Source organism: Alosa alosa, chromosome 11 (assembly GCF_017589495.1).
Source record: "Alosa alosa isolate M-15738 ecotype Scorff River chromosome 11, AALO_Geno_1.1, whole genome shotgun sequence".
Lineage (NCBI taxonomy): Eukaryota > Metazoa > Chordata > Actinopteri > Clupeiformes > Clupeidae > Alosa > Alosa alosa.
Window position 1 is genome coordinate 21,472,173 of NC_063199.1, and position 24,289 is coordinate 21,496,461.

A 24,289-nucleotide genomic window follows, 5' to 3' on the forward strand; every position below is an offset into this window, starting at 1 on the left:
CCAAGTCATGTGACTCGAGTCCACATGTCTGGTTAAGGGTGCAGTCCCGTCCTTTATTTGGCTAACGCAGGTAGGCCTACTAATCACCTTTACTTTCTTTGGTTGTAGGATAGTCCGTGATTCACTTTAGTTTTGGCTATCACCGCAATTAGGCTACTAAACGCAAGGCTTACCCAAGTTCTAGGCTATTCTGTCGCCACATTTATAATTTTGCTATAAAACCTTCATTAGTAACAGTCAATACGTTTGCCTGCATCAAATCGCGCATTTGCATTCAGTGTGCTACCATCGCCTTAACGTGAGTTCTAAGCGTCTTTGTATGCTTATATCTGATTTCACTCGACTGTGAATGCATGTATATATGTTGTAAGACATGTAAAATAAATGAATGACACTGGCACTACGCACAAATTAATGTAGCCTAAACTTACACCGCACTTTCCTAATAACTTAAGTTCTCTCGCGTCACTGACAGTAGCTAGAATGTATAAAAAAACACTGGGAAAAACAGTGTTCAGTCCACCAAGTCATAAGCTATCAGCTGCGCCTTCCAGTTGTGATATTTATCTTACAGAGTGTAATCGTAGGTAATGTCATGTATGAAAACTAGTATTGTTAGGCAATACTATAAGTGCAAGTCCAGGGCAGCTGAGGTGTGGCGATGACATCATCGATACGCAAGCAGGATGTGCGGTTTTGCTGTCTAAACGAAATTAAACGGCTACGGTTTCAGATTTTTCCACTCTGGGACCAGGTTTCAGAAAAGTGCGGTTTCGGGCAGTGCGTTTACAGGATTTGTTTGGATGCTCGGCCAAGACGAAGCAAAACCTCTGCGTTTAACCTAAAAAGCGTCTCCATGTGGACAGGCCCTTAGTGTCACTTCCGTATGTGGAGGAGGGCTTTGGGTTTCACTCTGTGCATACAAAAATGCGCTATATAAATACAAGTGACTTGACTTATAAATCAAGTAGATAAAGTCTTCTTTAATTAGCTAAGTGCAGCAAACCAACCCAGTTTTTCCTCACCGCACTCTCTCAGTCCTAGAGCCAGACCCCCTAATTTATGTTTCAATATAGATTTTTGTGTCTAAATAGTAGGAATGAAGATATTAGTGTCTCATTTGTGTCTCAATAGTGGCCATTTTTACCACGTTTTGACTAGGCTAGCCTATTTCATGTCTATGCAGATGTATTACAGGTGGCTTGCTATATAATAGTTGGCTGATTATTTACATTAAACCAATATTTGTCCTATTGCAAGTTTTCTAAAATGTTATGTGCTAGGCTAATTAGAGCCCGACCGATTTATCGGTGGGCCGATATTATCGGCCGATATTAGGCATTTTCCAAACTATCGGTATCGGCATTTATAATGGCCGATCAATGAATATTTTAAAAATAAAATAAAAACGGACGAAACACCTTCAACCATGTCATGAGTGTTGGCGTTGTATAGTTTGTCCACCAGAGGGCACTCTACACCGTCCCTGCTGGCAACACTCGTGTATAACGCTCCACACATTCTGCAACCTGCTGAGTCAGCCAGCCAGAGTCGGGCAGAGGGAACCAGTTATCCGCGAGTGAGATCATCGGTGAAGTGTTCATGGTGACCACGAGACATACATTGCTTGAATAACAATTAAAAGAACATCCCCATCAGTTCTCTTAATTCAAATAAGCGTGACAAAATTCGTGAAAACAATGTCCAGTTTTGCTGCTGTTAAATAAGCCGAGAGTGAAGCGGAATTAGCTAGTAATAGTGTCCCAGTGACCTACGTTTTACTTCCGCTACAAGGGACCTGTCTTTCAAAAAAATATGAACGGGAGTTAATGGAGAGATAACAATTATTTTTTGGTCCAGTTTGAATTGTGCCACGAATTTCACATATGATGTGTGTGAATTTAAAAGATATTTTTTCACGTCAAGAAAGTACTGTTGTTCGATAGACTTCAAAAGTTATGTTGGTTTTGTGCGAATCCGCTCAGTGGACTACATCTCTCGTCTCGAACGATGTACGTCACCAACGTAATGAAACGATAAGATTAGCATGCTAGCTGTTATGCTAGTTAACGGTTGCATCTTGCTGCCTGCTATGTCACTTAACAGTATCTAATGTACAGTCTATGGACGAATACAACTTACCTGATGTGTTTAATCCTCTGACTCATGGTATTTTCATCGGCAAGGAAAGCCCAATTAAGATCTGTTGCTGGTATGCTTGTACAATCTAGTGTGGCTTGTGAATGAGCTAACGTCACTAGCGCGACTGATGGGTTTGTAGTCGTTGGAATTACGATCTTTCACAATGTTGTAATTCAATAGTTACGAAACAAACTGCAAATGTCTTTACATGAAAAATGTAAAGGTCTTTAAAATTGTAAAGGTCTTTAAAAATGTAAAGGTCTTTAAAATTGAAAAACATCATATGGGTAAGGCACAAGTCAACCAGGACCAGAAAATCATTTATTTTTCGCCATAGACTGGCGTTCAAAATTTTTTGAAAGATAGGTCCCATGGAGGCAAATGGAAGTGGCGTCACTGGGACACGTTACGTTGTTACAATGTAGTTGACTGTGTGTCCTTTTAACTTTTGACAATGTGACTGAAGATGTATTTCTTTAATAGCGTGACAGTCATAGCAGTGAGACGTATCATCTCTCCCCGGCCTGTTATTTTGAAAGCGTATGTTTTACAATTTGCAGTATGATCCATTGCTAAATTATGGCTCATCATAGACTAGCTAACCACAAAGCTAGCTAATGCCATGAAGACCGCTAACGTTAACATTAATGAGTTTGGAAACCACAACGAACTTATTCTGCATAAATAAAGTAATGATTACTGTATTTATAACTAGTATATCTGTAGTTACAGTTCCTGCATTGTAAAATGTAAGTTAGACGTGCGAGGAGTGAACATTTAGACATAAAGAAAAAGTATCAAACGTAGCTTGTGCAAAACGTAGCTTGTGCATAAAAGTTAGCTTTTCTTTTACACGTGTGAAATCCAATGACGCCAAGTGTGCGTTTCAGACTGTCGTTCAGCCGCAGCATTAACGAGTTACGGTACCGATCCACTTGCACGACACTTCATTTTGTCGTGTCGCATAGATGTCGCGCTGCCTCCCCACGTTCAGTCGTGTGTGGACGTTTTGTTTAAAATGTCAGTTACCAGCTCATACTCTGTTCGTTTTAACCTATCTTAAGTGTTTTTCCACAAATGGACCACAATTTTAGGCATGTACTTAACAGTATACAACACATTTATAGCCTAAACAAACTATGCAAGCCATTTGGAAATCTTGTTTTATTTAAACTACTCAATGCAATCTCAAATCCTCACCAGAAACACCAACAGTCAATATATTCATCCAAATCCTTGTTTTGTTTGTTTTATGGACTACTAGGTGGTCGTGGAAGAGATCGTTAAAACATTATTTGTCTTGTAAGCGGAACCAAAGTTTCACAGGCACCGTTGTGGTAGAACAAAGGACCTACAACCTCGTCCTTTCATTGGAGAGTCGCCTCGCGTTCAACGGATTCATTTGCATAAAGATGGGCTTCGCCCAAGGGGGCAGGCGAACGTTCGGAGAGCGTAGACACTATGGCGGATCTGAGGCTAAATAGTAGACCAGTTCACCTAGCCATCCCCATTGAAGCCCATTCAATTTTGCCGCCACTTTGACATCAAATAACGTTACAGCTGAAGCGTTTTAAGCCTTTATATGAACTTTTTCTATTTCCGGAGTAATACAACATTGTGTGATTGGCGTCATAACCTCGAAACTGACTTACAGACTGAGTAATAAACTTTTTTCCGAAATCAATGCTAAAGTGACGTAATAAGCATACAGCCAGAGCGGGTGAAAGCGTCGCACAGGAGCAAAATAACCGTATTCTCTGGATAAGAACGAAAGCATCGGAGCACAACATTTCAGCGAAGTTTTGATGGATTGACAGTAGCCTAGGCTATGAATGTGGCGAGTGCTGTTTATATTTAATCACATTTATCTACGAACAACTAGGACATTTAGAACAGCAATGTAGACATGGTGGTAACAAAGTAAGTGGCTACATACCCAATCTCTCGGTGCAGCTATCACAAGAGTTACACAAGTCAGACTACGTGCCTACGTTACATTTATGTCCCCTGAGCCTGCGCAGAAAGCCTCGTTGACCAACAGGAAACGGTTGAAATTTTCTTCACCCGCCTCGATTGACGTCTACGTGATGACTCTGTCCATATCTTTTACTGTCTGTGGCTTCGCCCAGCTTTTTGACGCGCAACATATTTTCAAATGCAGCGCTGCCTTCCCTGAATGCTTTGCGGGCGCGTTAAAGTCGCTTGACGTCACCCATAGGACTAGAGTGGAATGCGACACGACAAAATGAAGTGTCGTGCAAGTGGATCGGTACCGTTACATAATGGATTTAGATCACTAAATAGTAGGTTTTAGAAGGCAGGCAGCAACTGATGATTGAAAATGGTTTGATGTAGCTTGATGGAAATTATTTTTAAAAGGGCAGGTAAAGGGATAAGCAAGCTGACATTGTAATTATAAGGTAGCTTATAAGGCAATAGGGACTAATTATTACACACGCACACTCAAACATTTAGGAGTGACCTTTATCTTGTTTAATGATAATACAAATGATGATAGTAATAATGTCATTGTCATCATTATTTTTTGTAATTATTACTGTCAATAATAATAATAATAATAAAATTGCTGGTAGTGATAGTTGTGGCTGTAGCAGCAATCATTTTATTTTTATGTTATGTTGTTTTTTGTATATCTCACCTGGCTTGTTTACTTTATATTTTGACAGATGGCAAGTGGAGGACGAAGCATTTCACAAAAGGCCCAACTGTCACGTGCAACATCTGCAAAGCCTCTGTGAGCCAGGGATCTGGCAGCCCTAAAATTTAAAAATACATCTAACTTGTGGGCACACCTTAAATCAAAACATAAAGACATCTATGAGAAGACGTTTTATTTATCAGAACTTTAATATATTTTGATGTTCCTCTGTTCCACTGTGACAATATTATTTAAAAATAAACAAGTTTGTATTTAAAATGCATTATCATATTATTTTAGTCAATACTCATAAATAACTACAAATAACTAATGTTAGGGAAATCTGTTAATGTTTTGTGGCGCGTTTCTGAAAAAAAAAAAAAAAAAAAAAAAAAAAAAATATATATATATATATATATATATATATATCGGCAGATATATCTGAATATCGGATTTTTAAATCAACAAATATTTGTATCGGTATCGGCCTTCAAAATCCTTTATCGGTCGGGCTCTAAGGCTAATATGTAAATGGGAAAATGGTTTCTGTCTCTCTCTCACACACACACACACACCATACCTGTCAACATTTAGCTTTCCAAAAACGGGAGATTTTTTTTTTTCGGGGCTACATACCCAACTGGGGGCAGTGTTTATACCGGATCTGTGTTTGCATATTTAATACGTTACATACACGTGTTTCAACACTGCATTTCGGTCGTTGCTTTTACCTTACCATTACCGCATGCCAGTTACAGTATGTATCCACCAGCTGCCTGCCTGCAGCCTACTTCTAAAACTCCAAAGCTGCTTGCTGTCAGATTTGGTTCCGAGGGAACAAGTTCAGTGTATCAACAACACTCAATAACAGTTTATGTGAGGTGTTAATCAATTAAATTCCCAACAATTTCACAACAGCTAGTTCTGGAGTAGGCCATTCAACTAGCCCGCTTGCTTACGACGAGACTCAGGCTGCGCAGTTGGCACCCGCTTCCTTATTTGGGTTTTGGGTTGCCAGGTTTTAGCCTATGACAAGTTGAAATTGAAACTAAGTGATCGTGTATGTGTAGGGTGTATTTCATACACAACCTGGCAACCTGAATGGATCAATGATTTTAAAATTTTTGATGGCCATGCAAATTACGGGAGTTTTCCGGGAGAAATAACAAAACGGGAGGGTGCTGGGAGATGACCTTGAAATACGGGAGAAACCCGGGAAAAACGGGAGTGTTGAGAGGTATGACACACACACACACACACACTCTCTCTCCCTCTCTCTTTCTCTCTCTAACACACACACATAACTGACTTGCTCCTCCCCACTGCTTCATTCTGTTGTTGCTGCGTAGAAGACGATTCAGTGTGGTGCTCACTAAAGGTCAGCATTATCATTACCGCAACGTAACTTTCCTCAAAAGCAGGGGCGTGCAGAGACCTTTGAAGGGGCAGGGGCTCAAATGAAAAAAAAAGGGCACATGGAACAAAATTTTCAGAAAATGTGTTAACTTTATTTAAAACTTAAATGGGTGCGGCATTTAACCCTAACCCTAGCGGCAGCAAATATGTTATTGCCTAGTCTGGTTTGTCAGGCTATAATTTTAATGTTTATCACAGTGAACCATTAGCAAGCTGGTGTCTTGCAGATTCACGTGCTGTGCGTGTGGCCACTGAGTGAAATGACGCGTAATGTAGCCTACTGTAAACAGAGAACGACGTGTGGAGTTGGGTTAGTTAAACAACTACAGTAGCCTATGTCGTCGGCTTATGACGATTTAGAAAAGGTTTGCCTACTCTGTTTTATGAACTAGGTCTACTAACCTAAGCTACTATAACATAGTAACCTAAACAGAATATGTTATTAACGTTCAGCCTTTTTCGAAGCTGCCAGGTTATTGAAATGGATGGACCATGACATGGTTAAAACGGGTTTGATAGCCTACTTCATTAAACATGAAACAACTTTAAACATTTTATTCTCTAAGCTGAATGCTATTGCATGTTCAGATAGGCTAACTGCCAAGTGACCTTACCGTTCTCCCAAACGTCTCCTGCAGCACTGTATGGCAAGCCATTCAGGACATAACGTCTGTCAAAATGACAGTGTAGATTTTTTACTTCTTCAGGAGTAAAAAATAGACGTCTGAGTGTCAGACGTCATATTTTTACGTGTGCCACTTTGCGTCTTTGCAAACTTTGCGTCTGACATCAGAAGTAAAAAAAATGACGTCTGGGTGATTTGCTGCAATGTCAGAGACTATGTGCCAGAGTAGACACAGCATTGGCTGCTGGAAACAGGAAATGCAGCCGCTATAGTTGCAGCAGAAGAAACAAGATGCCAGAGCAATGTGCAGCATATTCCTGCTCAAATCGGCGGACCATTGCAAACAGGGCTCGGGGGATTACTTTTCACAAGTAAGATTTAACATTATCGTACTGTTGGTTGTATTTTGTGAATGCAATATTACCAGAGAGTTGAAAAGGAGCAAGGATCTTTGTTATTACTGTAAATCGTAGCCAGCTAGGTGTTCACCCGGCTATGAACTGAGACTTGATAAGTCATATTCCATAACACTGACTTAAATTACAACTGACACAAGAATGCTATTGTAGAAATGAATCAAATATTAATAGTATAACATTGGCCAGCGAATTTTACACAAGTGGCACAGACTGTAGCTTATACTATATTATCGGGCAGTTGCTACTTGTAGTTTAGCTAGTGTGTTGGTGGTAGCTTCACTATTTCCTGAATAAAGTAACTTTTTAATAGCTTAACTTCTTTATATGAAGTAGCTTGGCCAAACAAGCTACACTTTTGTCATGTGAAATTAGCACAATTTAAAGTAGCTTCCTATGTAGTGAACTAGCCTACTGCTGTGTTTGTGTTACTTAGCTTACTACATTTGACTGGGGAGGTAGTTTTGTGTAGTGTTTTTCATGGCAGAGTAACTGATAGTTTCGCTCACTACAATTCAAAGGTAGCTTGCCCAACACTGTATTATTCACATGTAATTCACCCTAACAAAAATAAGATGCATCTCAAATCCCTTTTTATTCATTTATTTATTTTATATCTCCCCAGAACAACTGCCTTGCTCAAGGACTACCACAAATGATCATCAAAGACTGTTCTCACCCCAACCACAGACTGTTCACCCCCACTCCCCTCAGGGAGGCGTTACAGGTCTCTCTGCACCCGTAACCACGTAGCCTACTTGGAATAGCCTACCCCTCAGGTGTCTGAATGGCTGATCTCATTTAAATGTTTATGGAACCTTTCTGTATAAGTATATATACACTCTTTAGATCCCGTGAGGGAAATTTGGTCTCTGCATTTATCCAAATCTGTGAATTAGTGAAACACACTAATTAGTGAAACACACACAGCACACAGTGAACACACAGGGACACACACAGCACACAGTGAACACACGGTGAAGCACACACTAATCCCGGCGCAGTGAGCTACCTGCTACAGCAGCGCTCGGGGAGCAGTGAGGGGGTTAGGTGCCTTGCTCTAGGGCACTTCAGCTGTGGATGTGGGCATGGAAGAGCAGTGCTCAACCACTTCCCCTGCCCACATTTTTCCTACTGATCGAGTGTGAGATCAGCCATTCAGACACCTGAGGGGTAGGCTATTCCAAGTAGGCTACGTGGTTTAGTGACAAACCTGAGTAAATTGACTCAGAGTAGAAGAGCTGATACAGGAAACATGGTTGTGTGTATTTTAATATTCATAGTGGCTTAACAGTAATAGAATATTCTGATACTGTATATCATATAAAGTGATGACATCCCAGATCAAAACTGGGAACATAATCCATAATGTTTGACAGTATAGACAAAAACTGGTTTGATACAAGTTGTAATGAGTTAAATGTAGTTCACAGTTGACAGAAAAATTCCATAAACATTTTCAAGTGTTTTCATATTTAAGTTCAGTGCCATCAAAAATAAAGTTTGATAAGCAGTCATTGGTTTGGCATAAGTAAAGGAAATGGTGTAACTGGGTTCAATATCTGTTAGAAAAGTTCCATAAACATTGAAAAGTGCAAGTTTGTTGGTTTGTTTCTGATCGTTAAAAAACAGACATTGGTTTTTGGCATAAGTAAGTGTAACAGTTCATTAATACAAGACAAAAAGGCCAGCATGTGTTATTCACAGTTCACAGAAAGGTTCCAGCCCCAATGAAGAAATCAAATAAAGAGGAATTAAGAAACATTTTAAAAACGGCTGAGATCAGCCCCGTTCAATGCAATCAGTAAAGAATCTGGGAGTGTCTTCACAGGCTCAGTGAGACAGAGGTTACTGTCATGCTGGTGACATTACATGCACAACTGGTGCATGTAATTTTGTATGTTCCCAGTCCACCTTGCTAAAATTGCTTAGATACACTTAGACTGAAAACAAAAGTGCTACAGACAGCAGGTGGCAGTACACCATTATTGCGGTATTGTACAGACCACCTAAACCATCAAATATGTTTATTCCTGAACTTTCAACTGTTCTTACTGCTTTGAATGCAATGTCTCCTAATGTCATCCTGATGGGGGATTTTAATATACATATGGACAAATGTTCTAATGCATTTACAAAAGACTTTATGGATATGCTTGACTCCTTTGGGATCACACAATATGTTGACTTTCCAACCCACAACAAAGGACATATTTTAGATCTGGTCTGTTGCTCTGGTATCAAGCCTGTCAATATCAGTACTGCTGAACTACCCATCTCTGACCACAAAGCTGTACTGTTTGACACCCATCTGCCTGTCATGAAGTCCAAGGTTCAGTGTGTGATGTCATATCGCAACATTAAAAAGGTGGACCCAGAGGAACTCACTTCTCTAATTGCCACTTATCCCTCCCCTGCTTTTAATACTTAATTGGGGGATTTAGTTGACCACTATAATGACTGCATGTCTACAGCACTTGACAGACTTGCTCCTATGAAGACGCGAACTGTTGCATTTGTGCACTCTGCTCCTTGGTTTACACCTGAACTTCGGCATATGAAATCCTTGGGCCGACGCCTGGAGCGGCTGTCAAAAAAGACTGGTCTTAATGTACACAAAGACATGTATTCTGAACACCTGCATCAGTATAAAAACGCACTCTGTGTTGCAAAAACATCATACTATGCAAAGATAATCAGTGAAGGACAAGGAAACACCAGGGCTCTCTTTTCTACTGTTAATAGTCTCCTTAAGCCACCTGATAACATCACCCACCAGGAACTCTCTGATGAACGCTGCTCAGCCTTCCTGAACTTTTTCAATACCAAAATTCAATTCAATGCAATTCACCAACAATTAGAATGTTCCATTACTCAGTTGAAACAATCATACTCACTGAGCACTCTGGGCTCACCTTCCATCAATGAACTCCGTGAATTCAGTCTCCCTGCTGAAAGTACCATCTGTGGCCTCATCAAAAAGTGCAATTATTCCACCTGTCAGCTGGACCCTCTTCCAACAAGCCTGGTTAAGAGCTGCCTGCCATCTATTGCTCCGATGATTACATCAATATTTCACACCTCTCTTCTCTCTGGCACTGTACCACCATCCTTTAAAACTGCTATTGTCAGACCAACACTGAAAAAACCTGGATTGGATTCTGACAACTTCAACAATTACAGGCCTATTTCCAACTTGCCTTTTCTCTCCAAAGTTCTTGAGAAGATAGTGGCAACTCAACTCCAGGATCACCTGAAGGACAATGACCTCTTCGAGCCATTCCAGTCTGGATTTCGTCCTATGCATAGTACTGAAACGGCCATGATTAAGATTACTAATGACCTCCTCTGTGCAGCTGATGATGGACTTATTTCCATTCTGATTCTCCTTGATCTCAGTGCAGCCTTTGACACCATCTCCCACCATCTTCTCCTGGAACGCTTAGCCAATATCGGAGTAAGCGGGGGCAGCTGCTCACCAGTGGTTCACCTCCTATCTCTGGAAGGACACAGTTTGTACAAATAAAGAGTTGCAAGTCTGAGAGCAGTGTTGTGACAAGAGGGGTACCCCAGGGGTCTGTGTTGGGCCCTCTGTTGTTTATTATCAACCTCCTCCCACTTGGCACTATCCTCAGGCAACATGGTGTTCAATTTCACTGCTATGCTGACGACACCCAGCTCTACTTATCTGCAAAACCCACTGCCACTCTTCCTCCAGCTGCAATTACTGCCTGCCTGCATGACATAAACTTGTGGATGACACAAAACTACCTGAAGCTGAATAGCAGTAAGACTGAGCTCTTAGTGGTTGGCTCCAAATCAGCTCTTGCTAAGATGGAACCTTTCACCCTTTGTATAGATGGCAGCACCATCCCTTGCTCCAACCAGGTCAAGAGCCTTGGTGTCATACTGGACAACACACTTTCATTTAGTGCGCACATAAACAGTATGTCTCGAAGTGCTTTTTTCCATCTAAGGAACATTGCACGGCTTCGCCCAGCACTCACCCAGCAGAGTGCAGAAGTCCTTGTAAATGCGTATGTGACATCCCGCCTTGACTACTGTAATTCCGTCTTGTCCGGAATCCCTAACAAGCCACTCCATCGTCTCCAACTAATTCAGAATTCTGCAGCAAGGATTATTATAGGCTCCAAATCCACTAGTCATGTAACACCATTACTGATGCAACTGCACTGGCTTCCAGTTGCCTACAGAATACATTTCAAAGTCCTACTCCTGGCATACAAGGCCCTACACAATTATACCCCCACCTACCTCACTGACCTCCTAGAAGTCTACACTCCTGCCCACTCACTGAGATCCTCCTCAGCAGGCCTACTGTATGTCCCTAATGTGAACCTCAGCACCCAGGGAGAGAGGGCTTTCAGCTACATAGCCCCCAAGCTGTGGAATTCACTGCCAGACTACATGAGACATTGTGACTCAATTACTGACTTTAAAAGCACACTTAAAACATATCTCTTCAAGATGGCTTATGGACTGACTGACTGACTGATTTTTACTTTTTTATTTTTACTTTTACTTTTAATTTAGTTTTTTGAGATGACTATAATTTTACAACCTTTTTGTTTTTTGTTTATTTGTGAAGTTACCTTGGGTGACATGAAAGGCGCTCTAAATAAAATGTATTATTATTATTATTATAATGAAACTGGGTAAACTCCATAAAAGAGGACTGAGTCATCCAGACAATGGGAAAATAGGAGACAGTGACGAATGCAGGTGATTAGATTAGATTAGATTAGATTAGATTCAACTTTAATGTCATTGTGCAGAGTCCAAGTACAGAGACAACGAAATGCACTTTGTGTCTAACCAGAAGTGCAAAAAAGCAGTGCAATGTGATATACAAAGTAGTTGGTGCATAGACAGACAAAATATATAGTGCAGTGTAGACAGTAGTGTACAGTTGTTTTCAGAAGGTGGTTTAGAGTAGTATAAATTAAATATAAGTATGTGCAGTGTATTAGCAGTAACCTTAGAAGAGCAGAATACATATGGCCATGTAATTTGAACAACATGTACAGATATGTGCAATGTAGTGGCAGTACCATTATAGTAGTAGTAAGAAAAATATAGATATATGCAGTGTATTATGCAGTGAATATATTACAGACAAACTGAATAAATATGGATATTTAGTATAAACCATATAAACAGATATGTACAGATGTACAGCTATGTGCAGTGTGGGAACAGTACCATTGTAGTGCAGAAACAGTAACATTATAATAGTATTAAGAATAAGTGTATGTGCAGGATGAAGAGCAGTAGAATATGGCTATGGATAAGTTTGTAAATAGACACTATGGATGGGATAGGGTAGTGCAGTTGTGAGGGGGTGGGGTGGGGGATGTCCGTCTCCTTGTTGTCCTTGTCAAGGCTGCCATGGTCGTATAGTATATAGTATAAGTATATACTCTACGACCATGGCAGGCTTTAGTCACCATGGTCGTGGACACCTCAACAAGCACAGACAAGGAGGCATCAGGCGGGGGCGGGGGGTGATAGGGGCTTAAGTTCGTTGAATGTCACCGGGATGCTGAGCTAGAGTTTAGTAGGGTGACAGCCGCAGGAAAGAAGCTTCCTCTGAACCTGCTGGTTCAGGTGCGGAGAGACCTGTAAAGCCTCCCTGAGGAGAGTGGGGTGAGCAGTCTGTGGTTGGGGTGAGAACAGTCTTTGATGATGCTACGCGCCTTACGCAAGCATTGCTTGCCCTGGATGGCCTCGATGGAGGGGAGTGAGGAACCGGTGATGCGTTGGGCAGTTTTCACCACCCTCTGCAGTGCTTTCCGGTCATGGGCAGAGCAGTGGCCATACCAAAAAGGTGATGAAGGTGGAGCTCATAAATCAAATATTCAGTCACATTGTAGCAGATGCCCTGCAGTACTACAATGTAGAGCTGCACCTTCCTCAGTTCCAGGGGTGTGAGGAGACCGTTCAGTTCATTCGTGGTAGTCCTTGAGCAAGGCAGTTCTGGGGGGATATAAAATAAATAAATGAATGAAAAGGGATTTGAGATGCATCTTATTTTTGTTTGGGTGAATTACATGTGAATAATACAGTGTTGGGCAAGCTACTTGGAAATTGTAGTTAGCTAAACTATCAGTTAATCTGCCATGAATAAAACTCCACTAAACAAAACTACCACCCCAGTCAAATGTAGCAAGCTTAGTAACTCAAACACAGCAGTAGGCTAGTTCACTACATAGGAAGCTACTTTAAATTGTGCTAATTTCACATGACAAGAAAAGTGTAGCTTGTTTGGCCAAGCTACTTCATATAAAGAAGTTAAGCTATTGAAAAGTTACTTTATTCAGGAAATAGTGAAGCTACCACCAACACACTTATTACTAGCTAAGCTACAAGTAGCAACTGCCTGATAATACAGTAGGCTACAGTCTGTGCCACTTGTGTAAAATTCGCCGGCCAATGTTATACTAGTAATATTTGATTCATTTCTACAATAGCATTCTTGTGTCAGTTGTAATGTAAGTCAGTGTTATGGAATATGACTTATCAAGTCTCAGTTCATAGCCAGGTGAGCACCTGAACACCTAGTAAGTAGCCTAGCTAGCTGGCTACGATTTACATACAGTAATAACAAAGATCCTGGCTCCTTTTCAACTCTCTGGTAATATTGCATTCACAAAATACAACCAATAGTACAATAATGCTAAATCTTACTTGTGAAAAGTAATCCCCTGAGCCCTGTTTGCGATGATCCACCGATTTGAGCAGGAATATGCTGCACATTGCTCTGGCATCTTGTTTCTTCTGCTGCATTTCCTGTTTCCAGCAGCCAATGCTGTGTCTACTCTGGCATATAGGCTCTGGCATTGCAGCAAATCACCCAGTCATCATTTTTTTACTTCTGACGTCAGACGCAAAGTTTTCGCGCGAGGCACACGTAAAAATATGACGTCTGACGCTCAGACGTCTATTTTTTACTCCTGAAGAAGTAAAAAATCTACAAGTGGAGGCGTTATTTTGACAGACGTTATGTCCTGAACGGCTTGCCATAGCACTGTGCCTGCGTGCACCTTCTGAGAGTTCACTGAATGTATGACGTCACGGATTGATGGCCGCAAAGCATTTCAATTAACACAGAAAATTTTTATTTTTGTAAATTTCTAATTTCACAAACTATTAATGAGACCTTTTAGCGAATATTCATGTTGGAACTAGAGGAAGTATTACAAATTTTAAAAAGTAAAAAACGGGTCTTGTCAAAAGGGCACTTGGACATCAAAGGGGCAAAAGGGCAGGTGCTAGAGCCCCTGTAGCCCCCCTTCTCTGCACGTGCTTGCTCAAAAGTCACGCTGAACAGACTCTTGCGTTTGTTCTATAGGCTACTGTACAAAGTCAATCGCGGAGACAAACTCTTAAAAATGATAAAGTTACCATGCATGTGAGCTATAAGCTAACGTTAGTAGGCCTACACATGTTGGTTGTTGGAACATAGCTGGTTGTTACTGTAATATTAACTTGTGAATAAATATTAAACCACTAGGCTATTAATTAGGGATGCCCGTTTAATAACGGCCACAAAATATCTCAGGCTTCTGACTTAGCCTACTATATCGAAATTCTACGAGAGCCTACTAACTTTGTTCCAGTTAACGTACTTCTGTAATTACTGTAGGCTACCTCATGTCATGGCTTTTTGTCTCACGATATTTTTTATGATTGACCCAGAGCCATAGAGTTGAGACTCGGATGTCGCCGCCACGCAGTCGCGTGGGTCATGTAGGCTGCGCCAAAACCCCATGCTGTTATTAGCCTACCTCCTCCTCATTTCTAAATAGGTGTTGAGCTCGTTTAGATCCTGAAATATTCTGTAGGCAACAGTAGGCTACAGTGGCTAAGTCTCACCCTGGCAGTGATTGCAAGACAATATCTTCCACTTATTGTTAACAAGAAGTGTAGCCTATTGATAAACAATATTTCAAGCAAAGTTGTTTTTCCAGTCACCTAATGGATCTTTCACGGCTGCTATTGAGTGAACAGGTCAAACTGACAGTTGGTAATGTTATTAAATGTTATTTAATTTTTTTTTTTTTATTTAAAATGGCATTTGTTGTACACTTTAAATTAGTGGTACAAACCCAATCTTCATTGCTGATAGCAAATGAGTATTCATTCTTGTCCCTGTATTGTATATTTGTAATTATAAACTTGTTTACACCTGATTATGATCACATCACATCTGGCAGAAACTGATGGTTTCTCTGAACCCTTCTTGTCCCTTTAGTGTCCTAAGTGCTGGATCAGGATGCTCAGTCCCGTGCTGTTGGCTCTCTCAGTGCTGTCTGTCTGCCTCTCTGGGGCCAGGGGAGGTAAAGTGCTGGTGTTCCCAGTAGATGGCAGCCACTGGGTGAACATGAGGGTCATCATTGAGGAGCTGCACTCCCGAGGCCACAGCATTACTGTAGTGCGAGACTCAAACAGCTGGTTCATTAAAGAGGAATCTCCCCATTACAAAACCATCACTATCCCCTCCAATGACTCTGTTGAGGAGTTCATCAACTCCTTGGTAAAGACACTTCTGAATATACGCATAGAAGGCAAGACCACCAGGAATATTGAACTTACAATTGAGTTAATGAAGCTATTTTCTGACATACATAGGTATATGTGTGCAATGTTGTCTGCTATGTTTACTGATGAGGCCCTGATGCAGTCACTCCAAGAAGCCAAGTACGACTTAGTTCTGAGTGACCCTGTAATTGCTGGTGGGGTGTTCCTAGCCTACCGCCTACAGCTCCCCCTGGTGTTCAATGTCAGGGGGACACTTTATGGAGACCTACACACTCTTATTGGGCCTGCTCCTCCCTCCTATGTCCCTGTGTCTGGCACTGGGCTTACTGACCACATGTCTTTCTCTCAAAGAATATTGAACTGGTCTATGTTTATGGTGAATAAGCTGCTCCTCGAACAGATGGTTGCCCCTTACACAGATTTTTGCAATCGTTTTTTTGGACCAGATGTTGACTTTGTGTCATTGCTCCGGAATGCAGATTTATGGCTTGTACGATATGACTTCACTTTTGAGTTTCCACACCCAATCATGCCCAATGTGGTCCACATGGGTGGGTTCCATTGCAAGCCAGCTAGACCACTTCCTGTTGACCTGGAAGAGTTTGTCCAAAGCTCTGGGGAGCATGGGGTCATCATCATGTCCCTTGGAACTCTGGTTGCCGAGCTCCCTAGTGACATCACTGACGAGATTGCTGCAGCTTTTGCTCAGCTTCCCCAAAAGGTCATCTGGAGATATACAGGGGCCAAGCCCTCGACTCTTGGCAACAACACCTTACTGGTGGGCTGGATGCCCCAAAATGACCTGCTGGGTCACCAAAAGACTAAAGTGTTTGTAGCCCATGGGGGCATTAATGGTGTCCAAGAAGCAATCTACCATGGTGTCCCGATACTTGGCCTGCCTCTGATGTTTGATCAGCCAGATAACCTGTCCAGAATGGAGGCAAAGGGAACTGCTAAGGTAGTGGACATTGCCACTCTGGACAGAGCAGTGCTCATGGAAGCGCTAAAGGAAGTACTCTATGAGCCGTCCTACAGCGAGAACATGCAGAGGCTCTCCAGGATCCACCATGACCAGCCCATGAAGCCTCTGGACCGCGCCATTTTCTGGATCGAGTTTGTGATGAGGAACGGAGGCGCCCCTCACCTGCGCACTCAGTCCTTCAGGATGTCCTGGATCGCGTATCATTCTATAGACGTCATTCTCACTCTGCTCATGGCTCTGCTGGTCTTACTATTGATTATGTTCCTGGCAATCAAAAAATGCTGTGCACTTTTATTCAGAAAGAAAGTCAAAAGTGAGTAATGCTTAATATAATAATGCTGTAATTATATGACAATATCTCCTTATTAGTGATTGACATTTTTTCCACCATCTTATCGGTCAAATAACTAATGGATTAATTGAGAAAATAATTGTCATGATGATTAATCAACTATGAAAATAATTGTTAGTTGAAGCCCTACTGCTTACTATCATCATGCTATAGTTTGTATTGATAGAGCATTTATTGACCTAAAGTTATACACCATGGACCACATAGCTCCACCCACATATCGCCATCCTGGGCCACATAGCTCCATCCTGGCCAACATAGCTCCACCCATATATCTCCATCCTGGGCCACATAGCTCCACCCATATAGCTCCATCCTGGGCCACATAGCTCCATCCTGGTAGACGTCTGCACATGATGTGTCGATCAGCACATTCCCATGGACAATGGGGTGTTTACTGTCAGAACACCTGTGCTTTTTGGTTTAAAACTAACAAGCCAGATACTTGAAAAGCATGTCCTTGCATACACCACCCCCTAGATCGTGCCCTTGCATACACCACCCCCTGGATCGTGCCCTTGCATACACCACCCCCTGAATCGTGCCCTTGCATACACCACCTCCCGAACTGTGGGTGTAGCTGTGGTGGTGAAGCTGCACCATATTAGCCTATACAGCACAGGAGAATATGGCCTGAATATAGCATGAAGACTACAGCCCACGCAGATATACAGCTACTGAAGACAGCAGCTAACTAGCCATGTTAGCATATATAATGTGATTATATGACGATGGACAGCAGCTTACTACTTGAAGCGGGTTGACCTTATCTTTTAAGATCTTGTAAATAAACAGAAAAACCTGTGTCCATGTGTGTTTAACTCTTCCACTAATAATTAAGAAATTACCATATATTATCCTATGTGATTACTGTGATGCATAAAGTTAGCATATATTATAGATTATATGATGCATCATGCTTTTAGAGAATGTAGTGATTGTACAGAGATGTAAAGATATGCATATAAAAAGCAAGCTTAGAGATTTATTATAAAAGTCCAGCGGCTGCATTGAGTTTTCCATGTGTTTGGAGGTGCTGCTAGAGCAGCGGCGTGCACACAGCCCAGGTTCAGCACGTCCCACTCCCTCAGGCCTTGCCTCCGCGCAGCTGGGAGTGATTGAGCCCACTGCAGCAGGACTGTGGACTGGACTCTCTGGGACGTCAAGAATGCAGCTCAGTCTCACAAAGAGAAACATGGCAGGGAGCATTTCTACCATTTGACACTAAAACACAGTAATACCTTATTACATTATAATTTCTACCACTTGACACTATGTAAAACACAGTAATACCTTATTACATTATAATTTCTACCACTTGACACTATGCAAAAGACAGTAATATTTTATTACATTCCTATGTAAAACACAGTAATACTGTATTACATTATAATTCATGAAATATATGAAACCGACTGTTGCTAAGCAGTTTGCTGTTTCTATAAAATATCAGTTTCTTTCAAATGTTATCTTAAAAGTGACATAAACCCACAATATCATTTCAGTGTTGGATATCACTTTATGTTGAAACATCAGACAATCATGTCAGTATTTAAGTGTGGTCAGTCAGTATTTGTATGTGTTTCTTATATACTGTCTCTGTTTGATGTTTTTATGCTACTCTTATGTCTATATCCTTTTCTTTTATTGTACAGTGTCCTTGGGTGACTTGAAAGGCGCTTTAAATAAAATGTATTATTATTTAATTATTTAATTATTATTATTATTATTATTATTATTATTATTATTATTATTATTATTATTATTATGTCTTTAAGCAGAAATCTCACATGTTGTGTGATGAATAATAAAATGCAGTGCTGTGCTAGTCTGTCGGGTCTTGTACAACTTGCATTTGCTACATATGTGCAGTCCATGTTTAAATGTGCACATATTGGCAACCAGAAAGATCATCTAGGCCATCTGCAGGAAGCATTGTTCATCTATGTCAGGAGTGGCCCAACTATTTTGGATGGGTTCCAGATTAGGTCTCGTAGATGTACCTGAGGGCTAGGCCCTTCATTTTGCATTCTCTTTCATCCTAAAGGTACACTATGCAGGTTTAGGTATTTTTGGCGATTGTAGAGCTCCCTCTAGAGTCGCGATATATTTATATTTTACACTGCTGTTGTAAATAGCAAACTTGTCATGATCCCCGAACACAATGAAAATGCAAAGAGCTCCAAAGAGCTATACAGTATCTACTAACAAAGTAATGTTTCACGATTCTCGCGAGATTTATCAAGCCGCTGTTCTTGAAGTTGCATGGCTGGTTTTTTCAGGTTTTTTCGACTCACTATGTCTATGCTGTATAGCTATGCTAGGTGAACGATTCGCCTATTACATGTTCGTTTACCATCAAATTGGCTTCGTTAAGGTGAAAATCTTGCATAGTGTACCTTTATGTAGTGTAAGCATAGTGTAAGAGTATACTTAACCAGTGCACTATGCAAACTAGTGAAGTTCAAAATGGCGTTAGCTATGACGGACCAGCTTTACATTAAATCCAGTGTCCCTGTACCAGGGCTGGACTTTGTGCATGCCTGATCTACATCATCTCCACAAGACAATGTTCATCTATGTGTCATTTGGAGGAAGTGTTGTTCATCTAGGTGTCATCTCCAGAAAGTGTTAATCATCTGTTTCATCTCCAGGAAGCGTTGTTTATCTATGTCATTTCCAGGAAGCAGTGTTCATCGTTGTTCATCATTGTTGTTCATCATTGTTCATCTGTGTGTCATCTCAATGAAGCATCATCATCTGTGAGTCATCTCCAGACTGTTGGCTCCCTGTAGCGGCTCGTTGATGTGGCATCTCTCCCTGACCAGGTGCACGATGAGTCCTACACACAGGAGGCTGAGGAGGGCGATGCCGATTACCTGAAGAGGATGTACAGCTGTGAACTAACAGCCCAGGGCAAAGGGAAGTGCTCGTGGAAAAGTTCAAAGTTCATTTCACTGACATTGCTAAACAATATTTACCAACCAGAAAACAATACAGTATAACAATATATAATAATATAACAATATACACCACCCACAAAAGTATATCTCATAATATTTCATATTCGGGTTAACCTGAGATTAGTGAAGGCATGAGAGCACTCCACTTGAGAGAGAACACATCAGACCTGAGAGAGAACACATCACACCTGAGAGAGAACAAAACCGCACCTGAGAGAACATACTGCACCTAAGAGAGAACAGTGCACCTGAAAAGACGGCACACCTGAGAGAGAACATTCCGCACCTGAGAGAGAACAAACAGTTGCTGGGAGCGCATCAGCAGCTCGGGAACGGAGGTGGAGGGCGTTGCGTCTCCATCAGGTTCACACCACTTCTGGGGGGCATCCTTGTTCACCAGGACGAAGCGGCCTTTCCAGTTGGTCTTGGCGCAGGCGAAGTACTGTCCGTCCAGGAAGAGCAGGACGAGCCACACGGCCGAGGGCACCAGACTGGAGATGGCAAGCGTCCTGCCGTAGCGTCCCTCCGGGGGGCGCCGCTGAGCATGCAGCAGCAGCATGACCACGAACGCCAGCACGGCCGGGATCACGAAGAAGGCTGAGGAGAAGAGGCGATTCCACTCAGGGTCGCACGGGCACTCGAACTCCAGTTCCACCAGCTTCTCCATGCCCACCAGCACGAAACCGAAGGCCACGTTGGACGCTAGCGAGCCGCCACCCATGCCGGAGCGTAGGCTGAGCGGACAGCGCTGCTTCTTCTCCATGCTCGGACGTGAGAGAGCCTGAGTGAGTGCGAGTGTGGACTCACCCGGGGGCCGGAGCCTCTCCCCTCTGTGACCAGCCAGGCGAGGACGATGCTCCCTCAGGCGATGGTTTGCTTTGAGCCACTGTGCTGACATGGCTACATGGCCACGTGTTTCATTGGTTCATGTTTCACAAGGGCGGGTCTGCAGCTAAGTGGCCACGTGTTTCATTGGTTCACGTTTCACAGGGGCGGGTCTGCAGCTAAGTGGCCACGTGTTTCATTGGTTCACGTTTCACAGGGGCGGGTCTGCGGCGATGCTTTGATCTGCTGAATGGTGGGGTGGAGCAAAGTGCCCTCTAGAGTCAGGTGAGGGGTATGGGAAAGGGAAAATGGAGGGAAAGGCAACAACCACTCATGAGGGAAAATATAGTTACAACACACACCTAAGAAGAACATGGTCAGCCTCAGTGTTAGGTATGCAAGTTACAACACACACCTAAGAAGAACATGGTCAGCCTCAGTGTTAGGTATGCAAGTTACAACACACACCTAAGAAGAACATGGTCAGCCTCAGTGTTAGGTATGCAAGTTACAACGCACAACTAAAGAGAACATAGTCAGCCTCAGTGTTAAGTATTCAAGTTACAACGCACACCTAAATGCCATCTGTCCTCAGAGCTGCAAAATCATTAGCCATTTATATCTTCATAATAATTCAAAGGTTACTTGATACATTCTGGTTGGGGATTGTTGGGGATCTGATCCTAAAACTTTCAGCTATTTTTTGTGAGCAGAACGCTCGAAGAAAGGTTTGAACTCTTTCCATTTCTATGTCAAAGTCAGAATAGTAAGAAAGGATAGTTGTAGTGACATCAGTTTGTAAATGTTGCTGAAAGTTGTCAGGCTTATCTGAAGAGTTGTTGCATTAGTGGTCTTATTTGATCTGAATTCAATTCAGTTCCATACCATTGATTTATGGAGCATCATTAACAAAACGCTTCAGCCCAGGGTCTGAAGACATGACATCACACTTAAAACACTAATAGTCTAACCGAATTAGCCTGAAAAAGGGTCAAAGGTGGAAGTAAATAAAGCGAAAGCATATTTGGCAGTTTTTTTTTTTTATATAGATTATGAATATCCTATTGCGTGCAGAGGGAATTTGAAATACAACCGTTTGTCCCACCCCTCGGATTGAGCCATGGACGAATTATGGACTTTCGGGCCCCTGGGCCCAGATGTATTAAGGGCCCCCCACTAATTGTCACATATGTGGGAGGGGGAGTTTGAGGGTCCTCCCCCAGAACATTTTTAATTTGTCTGATGTGATTTCCTGTATTCTGGTGCATTTTGGGGATGGCCAATACTAAATTCAATCAGATTCATAGCCTACATCCTAATTTGTTGATATTGAGGCAATGATTCCATGCATAGGCTTGGGCTTCAGGGCCCCCTGACCCCTTGAGCCCCTGGGCCTGGTAGGCCCGTGCAGTAATCCATCCCTGGATTGAGCACTGCCAATGGTGAGTTCCCAGACCCAACATCTTGATGTGGGTCTGGCTCATCAGGCTAATAGTTCATGAACCAGTGGAGAAGTCGGTACCACGAGAGGGCACCAAGCCAAACCTGTTTTAATTTGTTTGTCAATACACACCTGACACATGACAACAATGCGTAATGGACTTTCCAAACTCACAGAGATACATTTCTACAGCCAGAATGGGATTTTATGAGTTTAGGTGAAAAAAGTGTACACCTAATATATTTTGGTCTGTACCATGAAGGGAACACTTCTGAAAGCGTATACCCTCAGGATATGATCTACCATGACATGAGACATGTCTCACCCTCCTCATTAGTATGCTGCCCATTAGGGTGCATCATCCGCCTTGACATATGCAAATTAATCTGTCCCTATGCTTATTATGTTCCAATGAGCAAAAAAACATTCCTGGTAAATTTTGAAGTAAATTGGATAATATTTAGGTGGCCCACCATTAACCTTTATGAATGGTCAAAATTGTTGCCAAATTCAGGAAATCGCCTGGCAATATGGGGGACTATGGGGGTATATTTCACATTATTTCACTATTATCAATTTGTTAGCCAGTAGTTATTTGAATAATAACTGTATTAAGGGCATGAAGCACACAGCTCACTGGATAAACATTGGGTTTCTTTATGTTGTCATACATGATTTTTCTCAGAAAAACGTTTTTTTTTTTTTTCTATTTTGAATAATATGTTTTTTGATGAAAAACACCTTAATGTGTATTGTAGCACTTGTCATTAATATTTTTATTTTAACTGTTGTTGCTATAGTGTTATAAAAATCCCATAATTCCAAATCAGATATAGGCTACATGCGTGGGAATATTGTGTTTAGTGTAGAGTAGTAGTTTTATCACACAGGATTACAGTACATGAACTTTCTTTAGTGAAGAGTGTATTAGTAGCCTAATGCCAATCCACAGTCTTCAAAATGTACTCTGTCTACAAGACAATCGTCTTGGATATTTGGTTTGGGCAGTGGCCTTGTTCAGGATGACTCGATTATCACTGGATCCCGTCTTCCAAACTGTCGTCAAGTTCTCAGGTGCTTCATGTGGTATCTTTCGGATGGTTCATCAGAAAACAGAACAAAGTGGGAATCAGCAAATATCAAGTGAATGTGAAGTGATTAATGACTGATCGGATTATAGTATAAATGGCAACTTCCAAATATGATGCGTATTTTACATCGACTTGGTGGGCCACATGTATATTGTTTTCCAACCTTGGTACTGGGAAAACCCATGACAGCAAGCTTTTATTGATAGTTTACTTCCATGCTGTTTATTGAAAATGCCTGGCAAAGGCAATTTTTATAGCATCTTCCAACAGCAACAACACGTTACATTTATATAGCGCTTTTCTCAACACTCAAAGCGCTTCACATGGAAAGGGGGACCTCACTAACCACCACCAATGGTCCAATGTGTAGCACCCACCTGGGTGATGTGCTTCAGTAATTCAGCTAGGACAAGGTATCCGTTGGTCTGGCTGCTTCCCCCAACATATACACTACTGCCATATCACAAGAAGTAATACAGATCACACCAAATAATGCGGAGTCCATATTTATATTCAACTTCCATTGACATTATAGGGCTAAACCCATTATTTTTGCCGTTATTTTAAAAAAAAGAAGATATTTTCAGCCTAGGGACGTCTTTAGTTGGAAACTTCAGAGGCCCGGTGGGCCACCTAAACATCAATAGAATTCAATAAAATTTCTCATGGATGTTTGATTTGGCTAATGTAACAAAATTATTTTAGTGACAGATTGATTTTCAATTTTTTTTCAAAAAGTGAGGCGGATGATGCACCCTACTGCTCATGCATAATACATTTGGTATTGGTAAATAGAGTATATGGCTGATACCTTT

The 24,289-nt window shown here is 41.6% G+C and overlaps 1 protein-coding gene across 3 annotated transcripts; it reads left to right on the forward strand.

The window, feature by feature from the left end:
* The first annotated feature begins 6,111 nt into the window (after positions 1–6,111).
* On the forward strand, positions 6,112–17,962 carry LOC125303086 (UDP-glucuronosyltransferase 2C1-like). Of its 3 annotated transcripts, none has more exons than XM_048256598.1 (2): positions 6,112–6,179; positions 15,534–17,962. In XM_048256598.1, the coding sequence occupies exon 2, from the start codon at positions 15,555–15,557 to the stop codon at positions 17,121–17,123; it is 1,569 nt and encodes a 522-aa protein (XP_048112555.1). In that variant the 5' UTR covers positions 6,112–6,179; positions 15,534–15,554; the 3' UTR covers positions 17,124–17,962. The 3 variants fall into 3 exon arrangements, with proteins under 3 accessions (XP_048112555.1, XP_048112556.1, XP_048112557.1); XM_048256599.1 differs by lacking the exon at positions 6,112–6,179 and adding an exon at positions 13,004–13,106; XM_048256600.1 differs by lacking the exon at positions 6,112–6,179 and adding an exon at positions 15,291–15,305.
* Positions 17,963–24,289: the final 6,327 nt, after the last annotated feature.